This window comes from Hippichthys cyanospilos, chromosome 15, assembly GCF_059441005.1.
Source record: "Hippichthys cyanospilos isolate Australia breed blue-spotted pipefish chromosome 15, RoL_Hcya_1.0, whole genome shotgun sequence".
Classification (NCBI taxonomy): Eukaryota; Metazoa; Chordata; class Actinopteri; order Syngnathiformes; family Syngnathidae; genus Hippichthys; species Hippichthys cyanospilos.
In genome coordinates, this window is record NC_142383.1 from 7,734,601 (window position 1) to 7,751,502 (window position 16,902).

The window sequence follows — 16,902 nt, forward strand, 5'->3', positions numbered from 1 at the left end:
CATGTTCACTCTTCTCAGCTTCTTTTCAAATTTTGCATTGTGTACTTTTCTATTCAAATTTTGCTTTATGTACTTTGTTTGTCACTTCAATTGACATCAAAATGTCCCCTCATATAGCAGATGCCTAATTAACTTTTATTTAATTAATCTTTTGTTCAGGTCCCAACTCTGCCAATAGCTCCAGCAAGGCATCGCCAAAGCAAAGTGCTGAAACTCATCTGCTGTTTTACCAGTGTAAATTCTGCGTCCGTTACTTCAGATCAAAGTCGTTCCTGAGGAACCACACCAAAAAGGTGCACAATGTTGTTGAGGAGGACGTTGTCGCACAGATCTCCTCACAGACTGATAATTCCAAGGTGTATTCCTGCCAGTATTGCACCTACAAGACTCCGCGCAAAGCAAGGATGATGAAACACCACGTTATGTATCATAGACAAGTTCCCTTGGGGGTCTCTGGGGTTACCTCAGAGAACATTGAACCTGAAGAGGAGTTATGCTCATCCAGCAGCCTCTTGACAGGAACATTAGCCTGCGAATGGTGCAACTATCAGACTGACCAGAAGGCCAATTGGACCAATCACGTGGTCAAGGAGCACAGCGACAAGGTCAATGTAGGGTCTAGCATTCTCGAGCCGGAAGGGGATTTGTGTATGAGCTCACCTATACCTAAACCAGATTCCCTGCCCCAAAGTCCCACTCGGTCAAACATAGCTTTGAATGAAGGATATGATGAGTCTGTGGGAGAGCCTGAAAACACGTCTGCACAGATTGTTGCAGACTCACCCGTCAACGAAGGATGCGTTGCTTCGCCTAAGCGGCCCAACAGTGTTAATGAGGTAGATGCCAACTTACTAAATGATGAGGACTCAAGGAGCAGCTTAGAGGGTGAGGATGAAGAGCTAGGCGATATAGACGATCCAAACTACACTGGAACGCTGTCAGCAGACGCAAAGCAGCTACTAACCGATGAGGACAATAAGCTGTTGGAGACGAAAGGAATACCCTTCAGGAAGTACCAAAATCGTTTCCAATGCCCTTTTTGCTCCTTCCTCACCATGCACAGGCGTAGCATTTCACGCCACATTGAAAACATTCACCTCTCTGGTAAAACCACAGTATATAAATGTGATGAATGCCCGTTTATTTGCACCAGCCCTCTTAAATTAGGCACACACAAACAGAGCCACAGTTCCTCTGATGTGGAGACCATGGACCTGACAAGCGACAGCCCAGAACCTCACAATGACGGCACTGGAGAGCTCATCAATGGTGCAAATGTAACTATGTCCAAGATGAATGGAAAAAAGTCAAACAGCATTTCGAATGACCAGCAAAATCCACATCGCTGCACGCTCTGCAACTACTCTACAAGCACGCTGAAAGGACTGAGGGTTCACCAGCAGCACAAGCATTCCTACTGTGATGACATGGATCCTACCCCTTTTGAAAGTCAGCTGGCCGATCAACTGGACACGGATGTAGCAGCTTCACCAGCCTGTCATAGAAAAACGCAGACCTCCATTTTAGGGCTCACTACTAAAAAAACCCTTGTTGGTGGCAAACGCGCACGAAAGTCTATAAATGACTTGCCGTTGGATTTATCCTTGGTCAAAAAAAGGACGAGAATTGATGAAATTGCAAGCAACCTTCAAAGTAAAATAAGCCAAAGCCAACAGGACCTGATCATAAAACTGGATGACATGGATGACGAAGACATGGCCGATCAAAACCATGATGGCAAAAACGCCGTGTTTGCATACAACATATTGCAGCCTCACACAAGGGATTCATCTCACAAGGGAAGCAGGATTGGAAAAAGAAAAAGCAACCCAAAATCAAAATCGGGGAGCCTTCCATTGTCCCTGGCTCTTTCTGATGACAGTGAGAACATTTCAAGTGATCTGACTGATAGTCGAGAGGCTACCCAAGAGAACAGTGACTATTCTGCCGATCCTGGAATGGCGCGTTTCTACTGCAAACATTGTGATTATAATAACAAGTCTGCTCGTAGTGTCAGCACCCATTACCAGAGGATGCACCCTTATATGAAATTCAGCTTTAAGTACATCCTGGATCCTGAGGACCAGAGCGCGGTATTTCGTTGCTTGGAGTGCTACATTGAGTACACAAACTACAACGACCTTCACCAACACTACATGGATCACCACCCAGAAGCTAGCAATGTGCTCAACTTTAACCAGCCTAATTTGGTGTACATGTGTCGCTTCTGTTCATACACAAGCCCCAATGTGCGAAGCCTGATGCCCCACTACCAAAGAATGCATCCCACAGTGAAGATCAACAATGCAATGATATTCTCTAGCTATGTTGTGGAGCAATCGCACAAGTCTGGCGAATCACAAACTTTGAGGGAGATATTAAACTCCGGCCCCAAAACGTTCAACTCCACCACATCCACTCCGAGGTCCTCCTCAACCCCGCTGCTTAAGACAGTGTCCAAGACCCCGGAATCAAGCACTGAAATGGATCCCCTTAAAGACGTCATGGCCGGAAGTGTCGTCGTATATGATTGTGACGTATGTTCCTTTTCCAGCCCCAACATGCACTCTGTTTTGGTCCACTATCAAAAGAAACACCCGGAGCAAAAGGCGTCCTATTTCCGCATACAGAAATCGATAAAGGTTGTCTCTGCAGATCAGCCCGTCGCTAACTCCTCACTTAACACATCAGCTACCCCCAAAAAATCGAACACTGCTCTGTATGGATTAGACGAGGATATGTTTTACTGTAAGCACTGTGTATACAGCAACAAATCTGTTGTGGGTGTTTTGGTGCATTATCAAAAGAGACACCCCGAAGTAAAGGTGACAGCCAAATATATCAAACATGGTCCCCCCACCCCTGGCTTGCTAAAACTAATAGACGAATTACAAATTGCAGCACCAAAGCAGTTTTTGATGCAGTACCCAAACAACGGTCATGATGGCTCCAACAACTCAAGTCCTAAACAGGGAAGTGGAGAGAAGTGTGATGACGAGCTATTTTTCTGTCAGCATTGCGATTACAGCAACCGGACTGTCAAAGGAGTGCTAATGCATTACCAGAAGAAGCACAGGGAGGCTAAAGCCAACCCCGAACTAGTGCGTCGTCACAGTGCCGTCGTCCGAAGTCAGCGCGAGCGTGCACAATCAAGTAGTGTATCTTCCGCCCCAGACCCCGAAAACACTGCACCTCTACGTTCCCTGAAGTGTCGACACTGTCCCTACACATCCCCTTATGTTTACGCCCTCAAGAAACATCTCAAGAAGGCTCACCCAGACGCGAAGGCCACAGCCTTGACCATTTTACATTGGGCTTACCAAGATGGCATTTTGAAGGCCGGCTATCACTGCGAGTGGTGCATTTACTCCCACACTGAACCCCAAGGCCTGCTTCTCCATTACCAAAGACGCCACCCGGAGCATAATGTGGACTACGCCTACATGGCGAGCAAGCTGTGGGCCGGGCCAGAGACCACTCAAGAAGCAGGGAATCAAGAAACAAAACACTATAAATGTAGGGACTGTGCCTTTGAGGCTTGCACGGTATATGACATAACAAATCACTATCAGGCAGTGCATCCCTGGGCCATCCAAGGGGACGAATCTGTGATTTTGGATATTATCAAAGGAAAACCTTCAGTCGAGAAGAATTCCAAATCTGTTGAGGATGATGGCACTCTCTACATTGCCACACCACCTCGAGAGAGTAACCCACTTCCCACTCACCCACGTCTATCTATTTCGAATAATCCCTATCAGTGCACCGTGTGTCTTTCTGAATACAACAGCCTCCATGGGCTCCTCACCCACTATGGTAAGAAGCACCCGGGTATGAAAGTCAAAGCGGCAGACTTTGCGCAGGAGGCGGACATCAACCCCAGCTCTGTGTACAAATGTCGACACTGTCCTTATGTTAACTCTCGAATCCATGGTGTCCTCACCCACTACCAGAAAAGACACCCATTGGTGAAAGTCACAGCTGAGGACTTTGCGAATGACATTGAACAGATTGTAGACACAAATGATGCAGAGGACAAGAACAAGACTCAAAGGCAGGGCTATGGTGCGTACAGGTGTAAAATGTGCTCGTACACACACGGGACACTGGAGAAGCTCAAAATCCACTACGAGAAGTGCCACAATCAGTCAGCCACTGAGATTTTCACTCCAGGTTTGACAAATTTCTCCATCAGCCAAGACACCGAGCCAGTAGCGGAATGCAGCACCAATCATGCATCAAGCACAGGTAAAGGCCAGGAGGTCAGTGATGTGGACTTCACTCTTTCACAGTTACCCATCAATAAGCCAGAGAAGCATGCCGTATTCAAGTGTCAGCTTTGCAAATACTTCTGCTCCACCCGCAAAGGCATCGCCCGCCACTACCGTATTAAGCACAACAATGTTCGCGCTCAGCCTGAGGGTAAAAACAACGTCTTCAAATGCGCACTGTGTTCGTACACCAACCCTATTCGTAAGGGCCTGGCAGCACACTACCAGAAGCGCCATGATATTGATGCCTACTATACCCACTGTCTTGCTGCTTCCAAGACAATAACTGAGAAACCCAACAAAGTTATACTACCCTCCCCCTCTGAACAGGAGAATTCAGAGATGAGCGAAGAAGTCCGCTTGGCTGTAGAGAGGCTTAAGTGTTCTCTTTGTCCTTTCCAGGCATTCAGCAGGAAGAGCATTGTGTCACACTATATTAAACGCCATCCAGGTGTCTTTCCCAAGAAGCAGCACGCTAGTAAGCTCAGTCGCTACTTCACTGTCATCTATGCCAAAGAACCCGAGAAACCTAAGGATAGTCCTATGGAAGATGATGATAAGGAGGCGTTGGAGGATGTCCCTGATTCAGAGCCGGATGCGGACTGGCTACCATTTAAATGTCTGAAATGTTTCGGGTTGTCCTTCAGCACTGGCCTGCTGCTGTCTATGCACTACAACGACCACCACAGGGCCGACTTCAAGAGGGACTTTGCCGTGTCGCCAGACCCCCATGTTGATGACGACACCTCAGAGTGCTTCCAGTGTGCGCATTGTGAGCTGAAGTTCTTGTCCCTCCCTACGCTTGCCACTCATCTGCTCAATCACAATGACGAATTTCAGAAGAGGGCTACCAGGCACGAAAGGAGGCGTCAGCTTCTCAGCAAACACAAAGCAGCAGCCATACCGGACAAGTCTGAGAAGGTGAGAAAGCTTAAGCAATGGTGCGCAAATGGGTATATTAGGGCACTTAAGGGATAACATGAATTTTTAACAGGGTTTCTTATCTCTTTTATTAAATGCCATGACAGGAACAGCACAAATTAAGAGCAAATTATTTGGAATATGAAGCAATCTCAGACTAATATGTGCAGTTTGACACAGATGCACATTGTCTTTAGTAGATGAGCCAGAAATAAAACAGATTGTTATTCGATTTATCTTTTGTAATTGCTGAATTAATCGCGTCAAGAGAAACATTTCCATTCATCCAGCCATCAATTTTCTATAGCTGCTTATCCTCACTGGGGTTGCAGGCTTGTTGGTGCGTATCCCAGTTGACTTGGGCAGTAGGCGAGGTACACTCTGAACTGGTTGCCAGCCAATTGCAGGGCACACAGAGACGAACACCCAATCACACCTAAGGACAATTTAGTATGTCCAATCTGAAGAATGCAACGAATTGATTATCATTCCCATACCGACTGCCAGCAGTTATTTGCCATCCTAATTTAACAAAGTAAGATTCATTTTTTTTTTTTATTATTAGTTTTATAGTCTGCAATTTCTTATTTGGTTAGAGAATCCATAGCAATAAGCGTCTCATGGGCGCTTTGGTTATTATCTGTAATTGTTATGCTATCACACAGAAGGTCTCAGTTTCAAATTCTATACAAAAGCAGCCAAAATGCCCTGCTATGTTTTTTTCGGATTCAATTTGCTTCTTAATTGTAAGTGGCAGTATGGCATGTGATGATCTTATAAATTCTTTTATTTTACTATGAAGCTTCCTTAATGTGTAATTTAATAATAGCTTACAGGTTTACATGCCTTTGACGGTCCTGCAAAGATACAAACCAAATCATTTTTGTTTTACTGTCAAATGGATGCAAAATAAAACTTGTTTGCGTTGTTTACAGGAAAGCTGTGCAAACAAAGCTCCTATAGGCTTCAGGTGTAACTTTTGTGTTGAGGTACACACTACCATCCGAGCAATCTGCAATCACCTGAGGAGGCATGTCCAGTATGGAGAGGTCAAAGAGGGACATGTCAAGGTAATTGCAGTTTTTTGAAGCATATATTTTTCCCTATTCCATGTTTGTGTTTGTCACTATAACCATTAACAAACACACAATGCTCCCACAAAACTCATACCTGTTTTACACATGACTGACCTGAGATATAGCATGTGCACAGAAGCGAAGAAGCTGGGCTAACTGTTAGCCTATCTGAAAGCAAAATGACAGTTCCAAACTCCCATTGTCATTTTTTACTGTGGTGAATAACTTGCAAGAGACATGGGTGCATGCAGTCACAGCTCTTTTTGTTCATGACATCAGTGCTTTCTTATTGGCTATCGTTCTTGTTTCACACAACAATCAGAGAATCTGTGGCTGAGCCCAACTCGATGTTGACCATTCAAACAAGGATCTGCCATTGTAAACATTGAACAGGTTTATCATTTATGATTAGCGGCTCAAGTGGTTTCCAGTTCGTGTAGAAAAATCACTGTTGAAATGCTCAGTTCATCTGAGTTTGATGAGATTGTCTAATACAGTATATTTAAAGATTTTCATGAGATTTTAGTAGTTCATTGCTCCTGAAAAATGATAAAAGATTATCACTGTCACTGTTGAGTTTTTCTGGATTTTGTGCAAGTCATTTCAAAGCCTTGACAGGCTTTTTACTTCGCCACAGGATGCTTATCGGTTCCCTGTGAGCTGCTTCTTTTGACGCATGTATCTTGTTCTTCCTCATTCGCTTTCGCTAGTGACAGAATCATCGAAGGGCTGAGTTATTACTTTTAGGGTTGCGGCTGGTATCTGTCGGAGCATTAGTATTCCAGTGTGGCTTGGAATAGGCCTGATGGTACAAGGCTCTAACCAAACGCTAGACATTAATGGACTTGGTATAGTCAACCAGCGCACTGCTGCATTTCTACAATTTCATTCGTGTGTTATACAGAATGTTCCTCCTTCTCAGGTGATTCTTTTTACAGACACTATGAAGAGGTTCCCTTTGGATGTGCCAAATCCTTTTTTGTGGCTGCATGAAGTCCAGGGTCAGGTCTTTCCACAAGCTCAGATGAGCCTCCTTGACGCACTGTGAAAGAAGTCGTGGTGATTTCTGCGACTTGTGACAGTGACACCGAAAGCGTCTGCAGAAGACGAGGAGATGGGGAAAAACATGTCCGGTTGCAAATAAAAGCTGAAATAATGAAAAGCAACGTACAACACTGGAATAAGGTTTAACAAAATGGTTTCAGATGAAGTATCCACATAATTTTCCTACATTCTTGTCTTACCTCAATTTGTGCAATACGAGGGCAAACCGATTTTTTTTTAGTCAATTATTCTATCGATCGTTCCATCATTACAGTAACTGCCACACCTTCAGTATAAAAAAACTGTGCCAAAAGCTAGAGTATAAATGCCTTCCAGTATAGCGTAGATGGTTGAAACAGCAGCATTTGTTATTCAGGCTTTCAGTTCATCCAAGTCTTTACACTTAAAGTGGTACCAGTTTCATATTACTACCATTCATAGTTCAGGAGATAAAATGTGCTCAAGTCTTCTGGAACAGCCTCTATAATGAGTTTTTCAGACCAATTATAAAGTTTTAATCTTTATTTTTCAGCAGGAAATAAGTGAGGTGGCCCTCACCGTGCCGTCGGAGAGACTTGTTAATGGTGAATTGGAGGAGGATGAAACGGAAAACCTTGAGAGACCCAAAGACGCCACGAAGGGCCTTACCTCACTCCCCACAGCTTCATCCGCCGTTGCTACAGAAACTCTGGAATTAGACCTGGATGCTGTCGATGGGAGGTCCTCGACTCTGAAGCAGCGGCTGTCAACGGGGGGGCACCCGTGCGCCCAATGCGACAGGGTCTTCATGTCCATGCAGGGTCTCCGATCCCACGAGAGGAGCCATTCAGCCATGGCTATGATCATCAGGGAGGACAAATATAACTGCCAGTACTGTCAGTTTGTTTCACCATTCAGACACAAGTAAGTTGGCGCAGTAAGATCAGCCCAGCATATCAGTTGGCCTGATTCATGACATACTTAGATTCCTTTTTTTGTGTTTAAAAGTTTATTCATTGATTGATCTTTTTGTCTCGCCAATTGATCTTTTTGTCTCGCCATTCAGCCAGCCGTAAGTGAGTTGGAGTAGTATCCGAAAAACAAAACAGTATGTTGACATTTTTTTAACAACTAAATTCATTTTTATGTAAGTACTTAAAAAATTTGATTTATTTTACGTTCATGAAATGTTTTAGGTCTGCAAATATTAATATATTTGTCACTTTTGATGAATCGAATTTCATTATTTACTCCTGAAAGCGACAATCTGCTGATTTATTTTGTTTACGACCTGGTTTTAAATTCTTTTTCAATAAAACAAAGAAAAGGTGCAATTTAGTTTTCGTTTTTAAAATATCAAGTTCATAGTTTTACAAGTCAATCTGATTTATTTGATTTTAATGTAGTCATTGTCATTTGATTTTAATTTGGTCATAATCTTAATCATTTGTGTTAAATTAAAACTTTAAAAAGTGTATATAATTTATTACATTTTATTTTTATGGCTTTCATTCAATAAAACAATTGATCTAAAAGAATATGATTTATTAGGGTTTTGTTTACCCATTCTTAGCAAAAGTAAATTTGGTTTATTATGTAAAATGTTTTTACTTATATATTTTTGAGGTTTTAGATTTTTTTTGAAGCGGTAGATCATGATTGAATGAAATCTTATTAGTTCCCTTATAAAAGTATTTATGCTTCCACATTTTGAAAGAATGTGAGGAAACCCCCTGTTTTTGCAGGGGTATTGCACAGAGAAGACTTTACACTTAAATCTGTTGACTTCCATATTAATAAACACAAACTTCTGAGTGTGCAAGACATCCTTTCTATTTGGGAACACAATTTGGTTTTTATCCATCAGACACAACGCGAGCAGGAATGAGAGTCAGGTGTAATCCCCACTGTATCCTCCGTGCCCTGACCTAGAAACAGGCTGCACTCCCATGCCACCTAGGCAGCCTGGCATTCAAAACACAGCCAGCTTCCCTACAGGCGCTCCCACCAGGGGATTGTGGACAGATGAGTTCCCCCTTCCCTCATCCAACACGTCTCCCTGCTCTGGAAAATGCATTTAAAAAAAAAAGAACTTGACTCCCATTTTTACTTTCCATCTGTTTTGTTGTAGTTTTAATATTTTCCTGTCTTGTCTCCTATCACCCCCAGCCTGGACAGACACATGCAGTCTCACCACGGCCACCACAAACCATTCAAGTGCAAACTATGCCCCTTTAAGTCTGCCTATGCGAGCCGTTTGAAGAGCCACCTGCACAAGGCGCACACTGGTAAATTATATGCTGTGCACCCACCGTTATATAAAGACCTAAAATCAATATCAAACATTTCAACTGTATTCCTCCCTATCAGGTGAGCAGCACACATACAAGTGCTTGTTCTGCCCCTTCTCCTCCATGACCATCAGCCAGTTGAAAGAGCATTCGTTGCAAGACCACGGCGAAGCCCTCACTCTCCCCAAACTGCGGGCCGCCACACAGGCTGCTCACGCCACCCTCAGGACTCCCACCAGACCAACCACCAAGGCGGAGCAGAGCCCCTTAATTCCGGAAGGTGAGACTAGGATATCAGGGCTTGGAATTGACTCTAATATGGTTTGTCGCAAGTCGTAGTTCTTACGTGTGAGCGTAAAAAGTTTAAACCGAGGCAGTTGAAGTCTTCGTGGTCGTTTAATTGGCTCAGTAGTACATGCAAAGTCACAAGAATGCAAGGCGGAATGTAGTGGTCCTATATGTGTCCGGTTTGTCAGAAAAAAGTTGTTAAATATAACATACTGATGCACTTCAAACAAAACAAAATCATCAGACATCAAGTACAAAATTATTTTGACCAAACGCAACAATTTTGTTTATGCAGCAGTGAGATGCATTGACTTATACATTGGATTGACCAAAATACATACTTACAGCCACATACAGAAAATTACCAATATGCATAAAAGTATGTTGTGAGGCAAAATTTGGCAAATTTGACATTAAAATGTTTACTCATAAACACTAGGGATGGGCCAAGATCAGAACACCATCAAATTTCTTGTCCCTGCACATCACAAGATTATTATTATTTTTTATTTTTTTCTGTGCAATGGCGTATGCAGGATAATTTGGTTGAATTGAGGCAATCCAAGTACACAGGAGTAGTCGTTGCTTGTTGATTATCGACATGACAGCAACACATTCCGCAAATGTGCAATGAAGGCCAGCCACCTTCAAAATAAACCTCACCATAATACCCAATAATGTACGGACATGAACACTGTGGTAAGTTTTTATTTTTAAAGTTGTTTTCGAATGCATGTTGCATCAATGGACAACATAACTCTTTACAAACGGGTGCTCCGGAAGTGTGCCGTGAGTTGCGGCTCTCGATATTAAAAGCACATCCTTGTTCTTAAATTACTTTTAATTACCAATTCAGGGTGCAAAAAAAATTGCTTAATTACGCTGTATTGCGTGGCGCCTTTTTCCAGCTTTTAGCGCAGCGTCTAGCATAAATTAGAGGTTAGCTAGCAGCACACGAATGTGCCATATAACCATGTGAGAGCAGGTGGATTACTTTTCAAAGCTTGTTTAATAGACGTAATCGACTATGCACACTTTAATGCTGACAGCCTGACACGCTGGCCGTTTCTAATGATCATGTTTTAACAAACCAGGCAGACTCAAATGGATGTTCTGTGGTTCTTACATCACTTCGTCTCATTAAACAAAATGTATGTGGAGAGTTGTGTTTTCCAGTTTAAAAAAAGGATTGTAAAATATTGGCTAATAAGACAGTTTGTTACTTAATGCACCGCAATTCGCACAACCTATATACAATTTGTTACATTATTCATTAAGGAAAGATCTGCTGCTGAAAAATGAGCCAGATTCTTTTTAAGTTTTGCGTTAGAATGCTAAATGGTTCGTTTTCTTGTACTCCTCAGTAAGAAGAAAGGTTTTAAAAACTTACTCTTAGTCATTATTTTATTTTGCAAATACAGTTAGAGAATCTCGTCTCATCTTGTTCTCGTGGACTCAATCCCATGAGACATCTCGTCTCGTGGACTCAATCCCGTGAGATTTCTCGTCTCGTGGGATTTTTGTCTCATCTCCTCCCTAATAACCATGATGCACATCTTTGTGCTGTACAGATGACAAATGTCCTTCAATGTACATAAATTAACAAGCATGAGCTGAGATCATCTCATTTTTATAAAGCATGCCTTATGTGTTGAAATATCTACACTTACTACAAAAGCAAGCATCGTAGGTAAAGCTGAGCCGCAATGTATTTTTCCAGCATGTTTCGACAAACTCGTAGTGCTGAATGGTGCATTTTTCAGGTAGATAGATATTATATTAGTGTCACTGTGGCTTATTTATTGATGTGTCTGAGGCTCAAAGTAGGGCGAGAAGATGGGCTCGCTCACTCATATAAGCACTCTTGAGAGAACGAATGAAGCATGTGCACAGTTGCTCTGCCGCTCCCCTATGACCATCGATTGATCACCCGAGTGGGGTGTATGCGTGTGATTGATATTTCGAATGAGTACGAAGAGCGATTATGTGGCTTCAGAGGTTTTTTATTTTATTTATTTATTTTTTGCCACAGTTGGTTACAAATTTAATCCAATTGTCTGCCAATCAAAAAAATTAGGGCTAACCGCCCTCAATATTGGAAAATGAAGGCTGTCATTTACATGTCATTTACATGTCACGTAATCAACGAATTGGTGTTATACTGTGGGGGAATCATCAGGAAATTAATGCTCAATGAAAAGTGTTGGAAAATTATATATGAATAAAAACTATTAAAAAAAATTGCATGTGGGAGAAATTCAATTTTTTTTCAACTCAGTATGAACCGTACAATTCCAATTTTCCCCCAAATCAATCCCAGACCTTTTTCTGTAAAGCTATGAATTGGATAGCCCCACCAAGTAATTTTTTTCTTAACAAGAAAAAAAGGAACAGAATACTTGGTCAGTTATAATCAGTCAGTTCTTGGAAATCACAAGGGTTATGATGGGAGATGGAGGTTTTTTGTGTAAAATGTATTTTTAAAATGTTTTTAAGACTTTTCTTAATTTTTTTTAATATTGAATAATCTGTGATATAGTGAAGTTGTGAAACTTGAACTCGCTATACCCTAAGGTTGACTGTGTTGACCTATTGAGTAGGGGTGCTGACACCAACCATTGATACCTATGTTTAAAAAAAAAACAAAACATGGTATTGAGTATGTCATCCTTGCCAGTAGTCAGTGCTACGCTGCGGATATGTGACACACCTGTGCACAGCTTTAGGTCTTTTTTTAATTGTTTTGTGTTAGTGTTAATTGAAATTTTATACATTGATACTTCTTTTTAGTATCCATTTTATGTCCTTGTTATTAACAATTTTAATCTTCTTTCATTTTTTTTCCTTTAGTATCCATTTTTTTCTTATTTCAAAAGTTGTGTGCAGCATTTATGATGGACTGTGCTCAATTTTCAGACACCTCATACTGGGAGCCGGCTGACGTCCACGAGCAGCTCAGCCGTTACCAGATCACTTCTCGTAGTCACACGTCCCACGGCGACCATCGACCTGACAGTATTCTCACCTGTGAGTTCTGCGAGTTCAGCTCAGGCTATATGCAGAGTCTGCGGCGACACTATCGAGACCGCCATGGTGGCAAGAAGCTCTTTAAGTGCAAGGACTGCTCCTTCTTCACCTGCTACAAGTGAGACACCGCTATGCCGAATACTTGAAATAAGATATGATGTTAACAGAGCTGGCGGGTTATGTTCTTAGGAATACCTTCACCTTGCACGTGGAGGCGGGCCACAATAACAACAGCAGTAACCATGTGCCAGAGGATGTCCAGAAAGACCTTCGCTGCCCGCTCTGTCTCTACCACACTAAACACAAGAGCAGTATGATCGACCACATTGTCCTGCACAGAGGTACGCAAGCTGTCTCAACACATTTCTTTGTGAGTCCTTTACAAAGCTCAGCAACAATTGGTCATCCGTAAAACATCTTCTAATTTACAATTTCAATGCCTTGCCATTCATAGTGGGCATGACTTACAAACTCTAAGTCATGGATAAGTTTCAGCTCCCCTAGTGACACTAATGAGAGCGAGTTCTTTAGAAAATGGAAAAACAAATATCATTAAGATGGATCAGGTGTATCTATGCAGTCCTTCTCCTCAGGCCTTCATCCTTGGTGCCCGTGTGTTAATTTTGCATATCAATTTACATTTATTATTGTTTTATTTCTTTCAGAATCAAATTGTTGAGTTGGTCAAAAATGTTTTTAGTTATTGACTGGTTTTATTTCAGGAACTGATGCACTTGTGGGTTTTTTTTAGCATCAGCTAACCTTTAACTGGTTTAAACCTTGTAAAAAGTAAACATTTTTTGAAAGTTGATTTAGGCCTGTGAGGTTTTTTAGCATCAGACTAACCTGTAACTGGTTCACACCTTGTAAAAAGTAAACATTTTTTGAAAGTTGATTTATCTTTTTTCTTTTTGTTAATGTTGAAAATTATACAGTTTTAGGTGTGTATATATATATATATATATATATATATATATATATATATATATATATATATATATATATATATATATATATATACACACACACAATTATAATGATCACATTCATAGTAATGATACAATTTTAGGTATACATATCCAATTATTATAGATCATGATCACATTCATAGTCACTGCAGCATGTGTATGTGTGAAGGAGGCGCGAAATGTTTTCTTTCCTCAAGGGCGGCTTTGCAAAAAATAAGGCAATTAAAAAACATTAACCTAATGTAATGTTCCTTTATTTCCATTAGAGGATCGTGTGGGTCCGCTGGAGGTAAATCGCTCCAAGTTGTCCCGTCACCTCCAGGGTATGGTGTTCCGCTGCCACAAGTGCACGTTCACATGCTCCAGCGACCACGCCCTGCAGCTGCACCTGCAAAAGCATGAGCTGAAGCCTTACTGTTGCCAGCTGTGCTACTACGACAGCCGTCACCGCAGCCAGCTGGAGGAGCACCTCCGCCTTGAGCATAAGGTCAGAAGCGTGAGAATCCACCCCTGTGCCTTAGCTTTGTTCCCACATGTAAGTTGGATGGAAAATCTAAATTCCCTCTCATAATGTTTCAAACTTTATTCACAATAACAGTATGTGCAACTATGTGACTTCCTCGGGCCACGTGAAGATCACTGACCTTGGAAAAAAAAAAGTACTAAGTACAGTGGTACCTCGGTACTCGACCATAATCCGTTCTGAGGTGGTGGTCGAGCACCGATTTGTTCGAACACCGAAAGCAATTTTCCCATAAGAAATAATGGAAAGTATGTGTGCACAAGTAAATGTGCACAAGCAGTACATGATAAAGATAAAGATAAATAAAGCATTATAAACCATTTTGTATAATTTACTTACGTTTTGGAGAGTGGTTGATGGCATACAGGAATGGATGTGGAGAGGACGGGAGGGAGTTACTCCTTCCATGATGACGCTAGCTAACTGCGACGCGAGGTACACCGCGTTCATATTTTGCTATAATTTCCTTCTTCGGTTCAATAGTGGTCCTCATTGTTTTCCTCTTTGCCTTCCCCTTATCACTGTCTTTCTTTGGACCCATTATTAAGGGCTAGAGCAACACGAAAAAGTTTCAATCCGGGAAGAAATACTCGAACAAACGTCTTACTCCGCTGGCGGTCTGAGTTGAACTGGCGCTTACCCGCTGGCCGAGAAGGGCCGAGGAGCGCGTTCGGGTCGGCTCGGCTCGGCTCGGCTAGGCTCGGCTAGTCGAGCGCCGAAAATCTGATCGAGGTCCGATGCATTACCTACTTGATTTTTTTGGTCGAGCACCGATTTGGTCGAGTATAGAGGCGTTCGAGGACCGAGGTACCACTGTAGTTGGGTTAAAGGCTTCATAAAAATACAAGCTAAAGTAGTTTTTCTAAAGGCTTATATAACAAAGAAGAAAGGTGCTGAATATGCAATAATCATTCAAACCTAGCATGTTAGATCATGAATCTACAGAGACGTTTCTGGAAGGGCCACCATCACCAAAATGAGTTCCTTTCTTTTTTCTTTCAATCATTTTATTTTTTATATTTAGGTATACTGCAATATATTAATTTTTATTTTATTTAACTGATACTGTTCTTCATTTTAGAAAAGTTTTTTCTTCTGAATATCACAACTTAGGTTGCAACATGTACTTTATTATAAAATGGCATTCCCCATGCTGGTATTATTACAGATTATGAAAAGGATATCCATTTTTTTTTTTCATTACGTTGCCTTCACTTTATTTTGACAATAATAGTACTCTGATATGGATTTCTGCTATATAGTAGTCTTTTTTTAGTCTTGTAAATTGTTTTTGTAAAATATAATTGTTAGTGAAACTTTTTTCTAATTCATCTAATTCATTTCTGTTATTTTGTTTTTTGCTTGAATATAACAACGTGTATTTTCCTAGAATGTTTAAACCTCACATTACACGTTTACTCCCTTTTCCTCAGAGCTACCGTACCTGTCATTGTATAGCTTGTTAACAATGAAATTGGGAGCGCTACTACAAAATAAATCAATAAAATAAGAAAAATAAATAAAATAGAAATTATAGTATATTTGTTGTAATATAATTATTGCTCTTGTGGAAAAATTCAAATAAAATGACTGCATTCCTCTGAAGTTATCATTTTTTATACTATTACATGTTCAGATAAAATCCATGTAATTGTAAAAAACTTCATAAATATTACCCTGCATTTTATATATATATATATATTTTTTTCCAGAATCGATAATTCAAAGGGTTGCTTTTTCTCCTATTTCTTTCCACAACTTTATTCCTAAAAAAATTCTAAAGGACCTTTTTGTTTGGCATCAAATGATCAACTTTTCACTCTTGGCAGTTAAAGGTTGAGTTTTCTAGCGGCGTGTCAAACTCAAAGGAGACCTTGTGCTTGCGATCAGGTCATCCGGAACTTCGAGCTGATGGGCCGCGTCAACCTCGACCAGCTGGAGATGATGGAGCACGAAAACAGCAGCAGTGATGAGGAGCAGCAGCCACAGCGGGAGTTGGAGATGGAAGCGGAGGAGGAACAAGAATCAAGCAACAGGTTGGAGATGGCTGTAGACGAAAGCGTGGCTGTGGCAGAGGAGGACGACGGCATGGAGGAGACAGAAAGCCCCGGACAGGAGGAGAGAGGTATGGAGGATGAGGAGCGGGAGGACAGCATCAAAGACGAAGAAGAAAATGAGGAGGAGCTCAAAGAGGTGGAAGAAGAAAGGCCTGCACCACAAGGTTATTTTTTGTTGAAGCATATTTCACAATAAATCTCAAACAATAAAGACATCAATACCAAACTGAGGCAACGATGAAACTTTTGTTTCCCAGAGGTTCTTGCTTCTCCAACCAACAGCAGCAGCAGTAGCAGCTCTGGAGAAAAACGTTTTCCATGCGAGTTCTGCGGACGCTGCTTCACCAACAATTTTGAGTGGGAACGCCATGTTCTTCGTCATGGCATGTAAGTATTATCATTTTTTTTATTTTTAACCTGTTCGTATTTTAAAATACCTAAAAGGTGGAAAAGAACT

The 16,902-nt window shown here is 41.4% G+C and overlaps 1 protein-coding gene across 3 annotated transcripts in view; it reads left to right on the forward strand.

Annotated features, from left to right (window-relative positions):
* Positions 1-16,902, forward strand: part of znf462 (zinc finger protein 462) — a 45,499-nt gene that overhangs the window by 21,940 nt on the left and 6,657 nt on the right. For 2 of the 3 annotated variants that reach the window (XM_088434218.1, XM_088434217.1), the window contains exons 3-12: positions 160-5,192; positions 6,128-6,262; positions 7,845-8,215; positions 9,461-9,579; positions 9,662-9,862; positions 12,787-13,015; positions 13,087-13,238; positions 14,132-14,352; positions 16,279-16,609; positions 16,703-16,832. In XM_088434218.1, coding sequence (XP_088290344.1) covers positions 160-5,192; positions 6,128-6,262; positions 7,845-8,215; positions 9,461-9,579; positions 9,662-9,862; positions 12,787-13,015; positions 13,087-13,238; positions 14,132-14,352; positions 16,279-16,609; positions 16,703-16,832 — 6,922 coding nt within the window. The remainder of the gene's footprint in view (positions 1-159; positions 5,193-6,127; positions 6,263-7,844; positions 8,216-9,460; positions 9,580-9,661; positions 9,863-12,786; positions 13,016-13,086; positions 13,239-14,131; positions 14,353-16,278; positions 16,610-16,702; positions 16,833-16,902) is intronic. The other variant, XM_088434219.1, reaches the window with a different exon arrangement.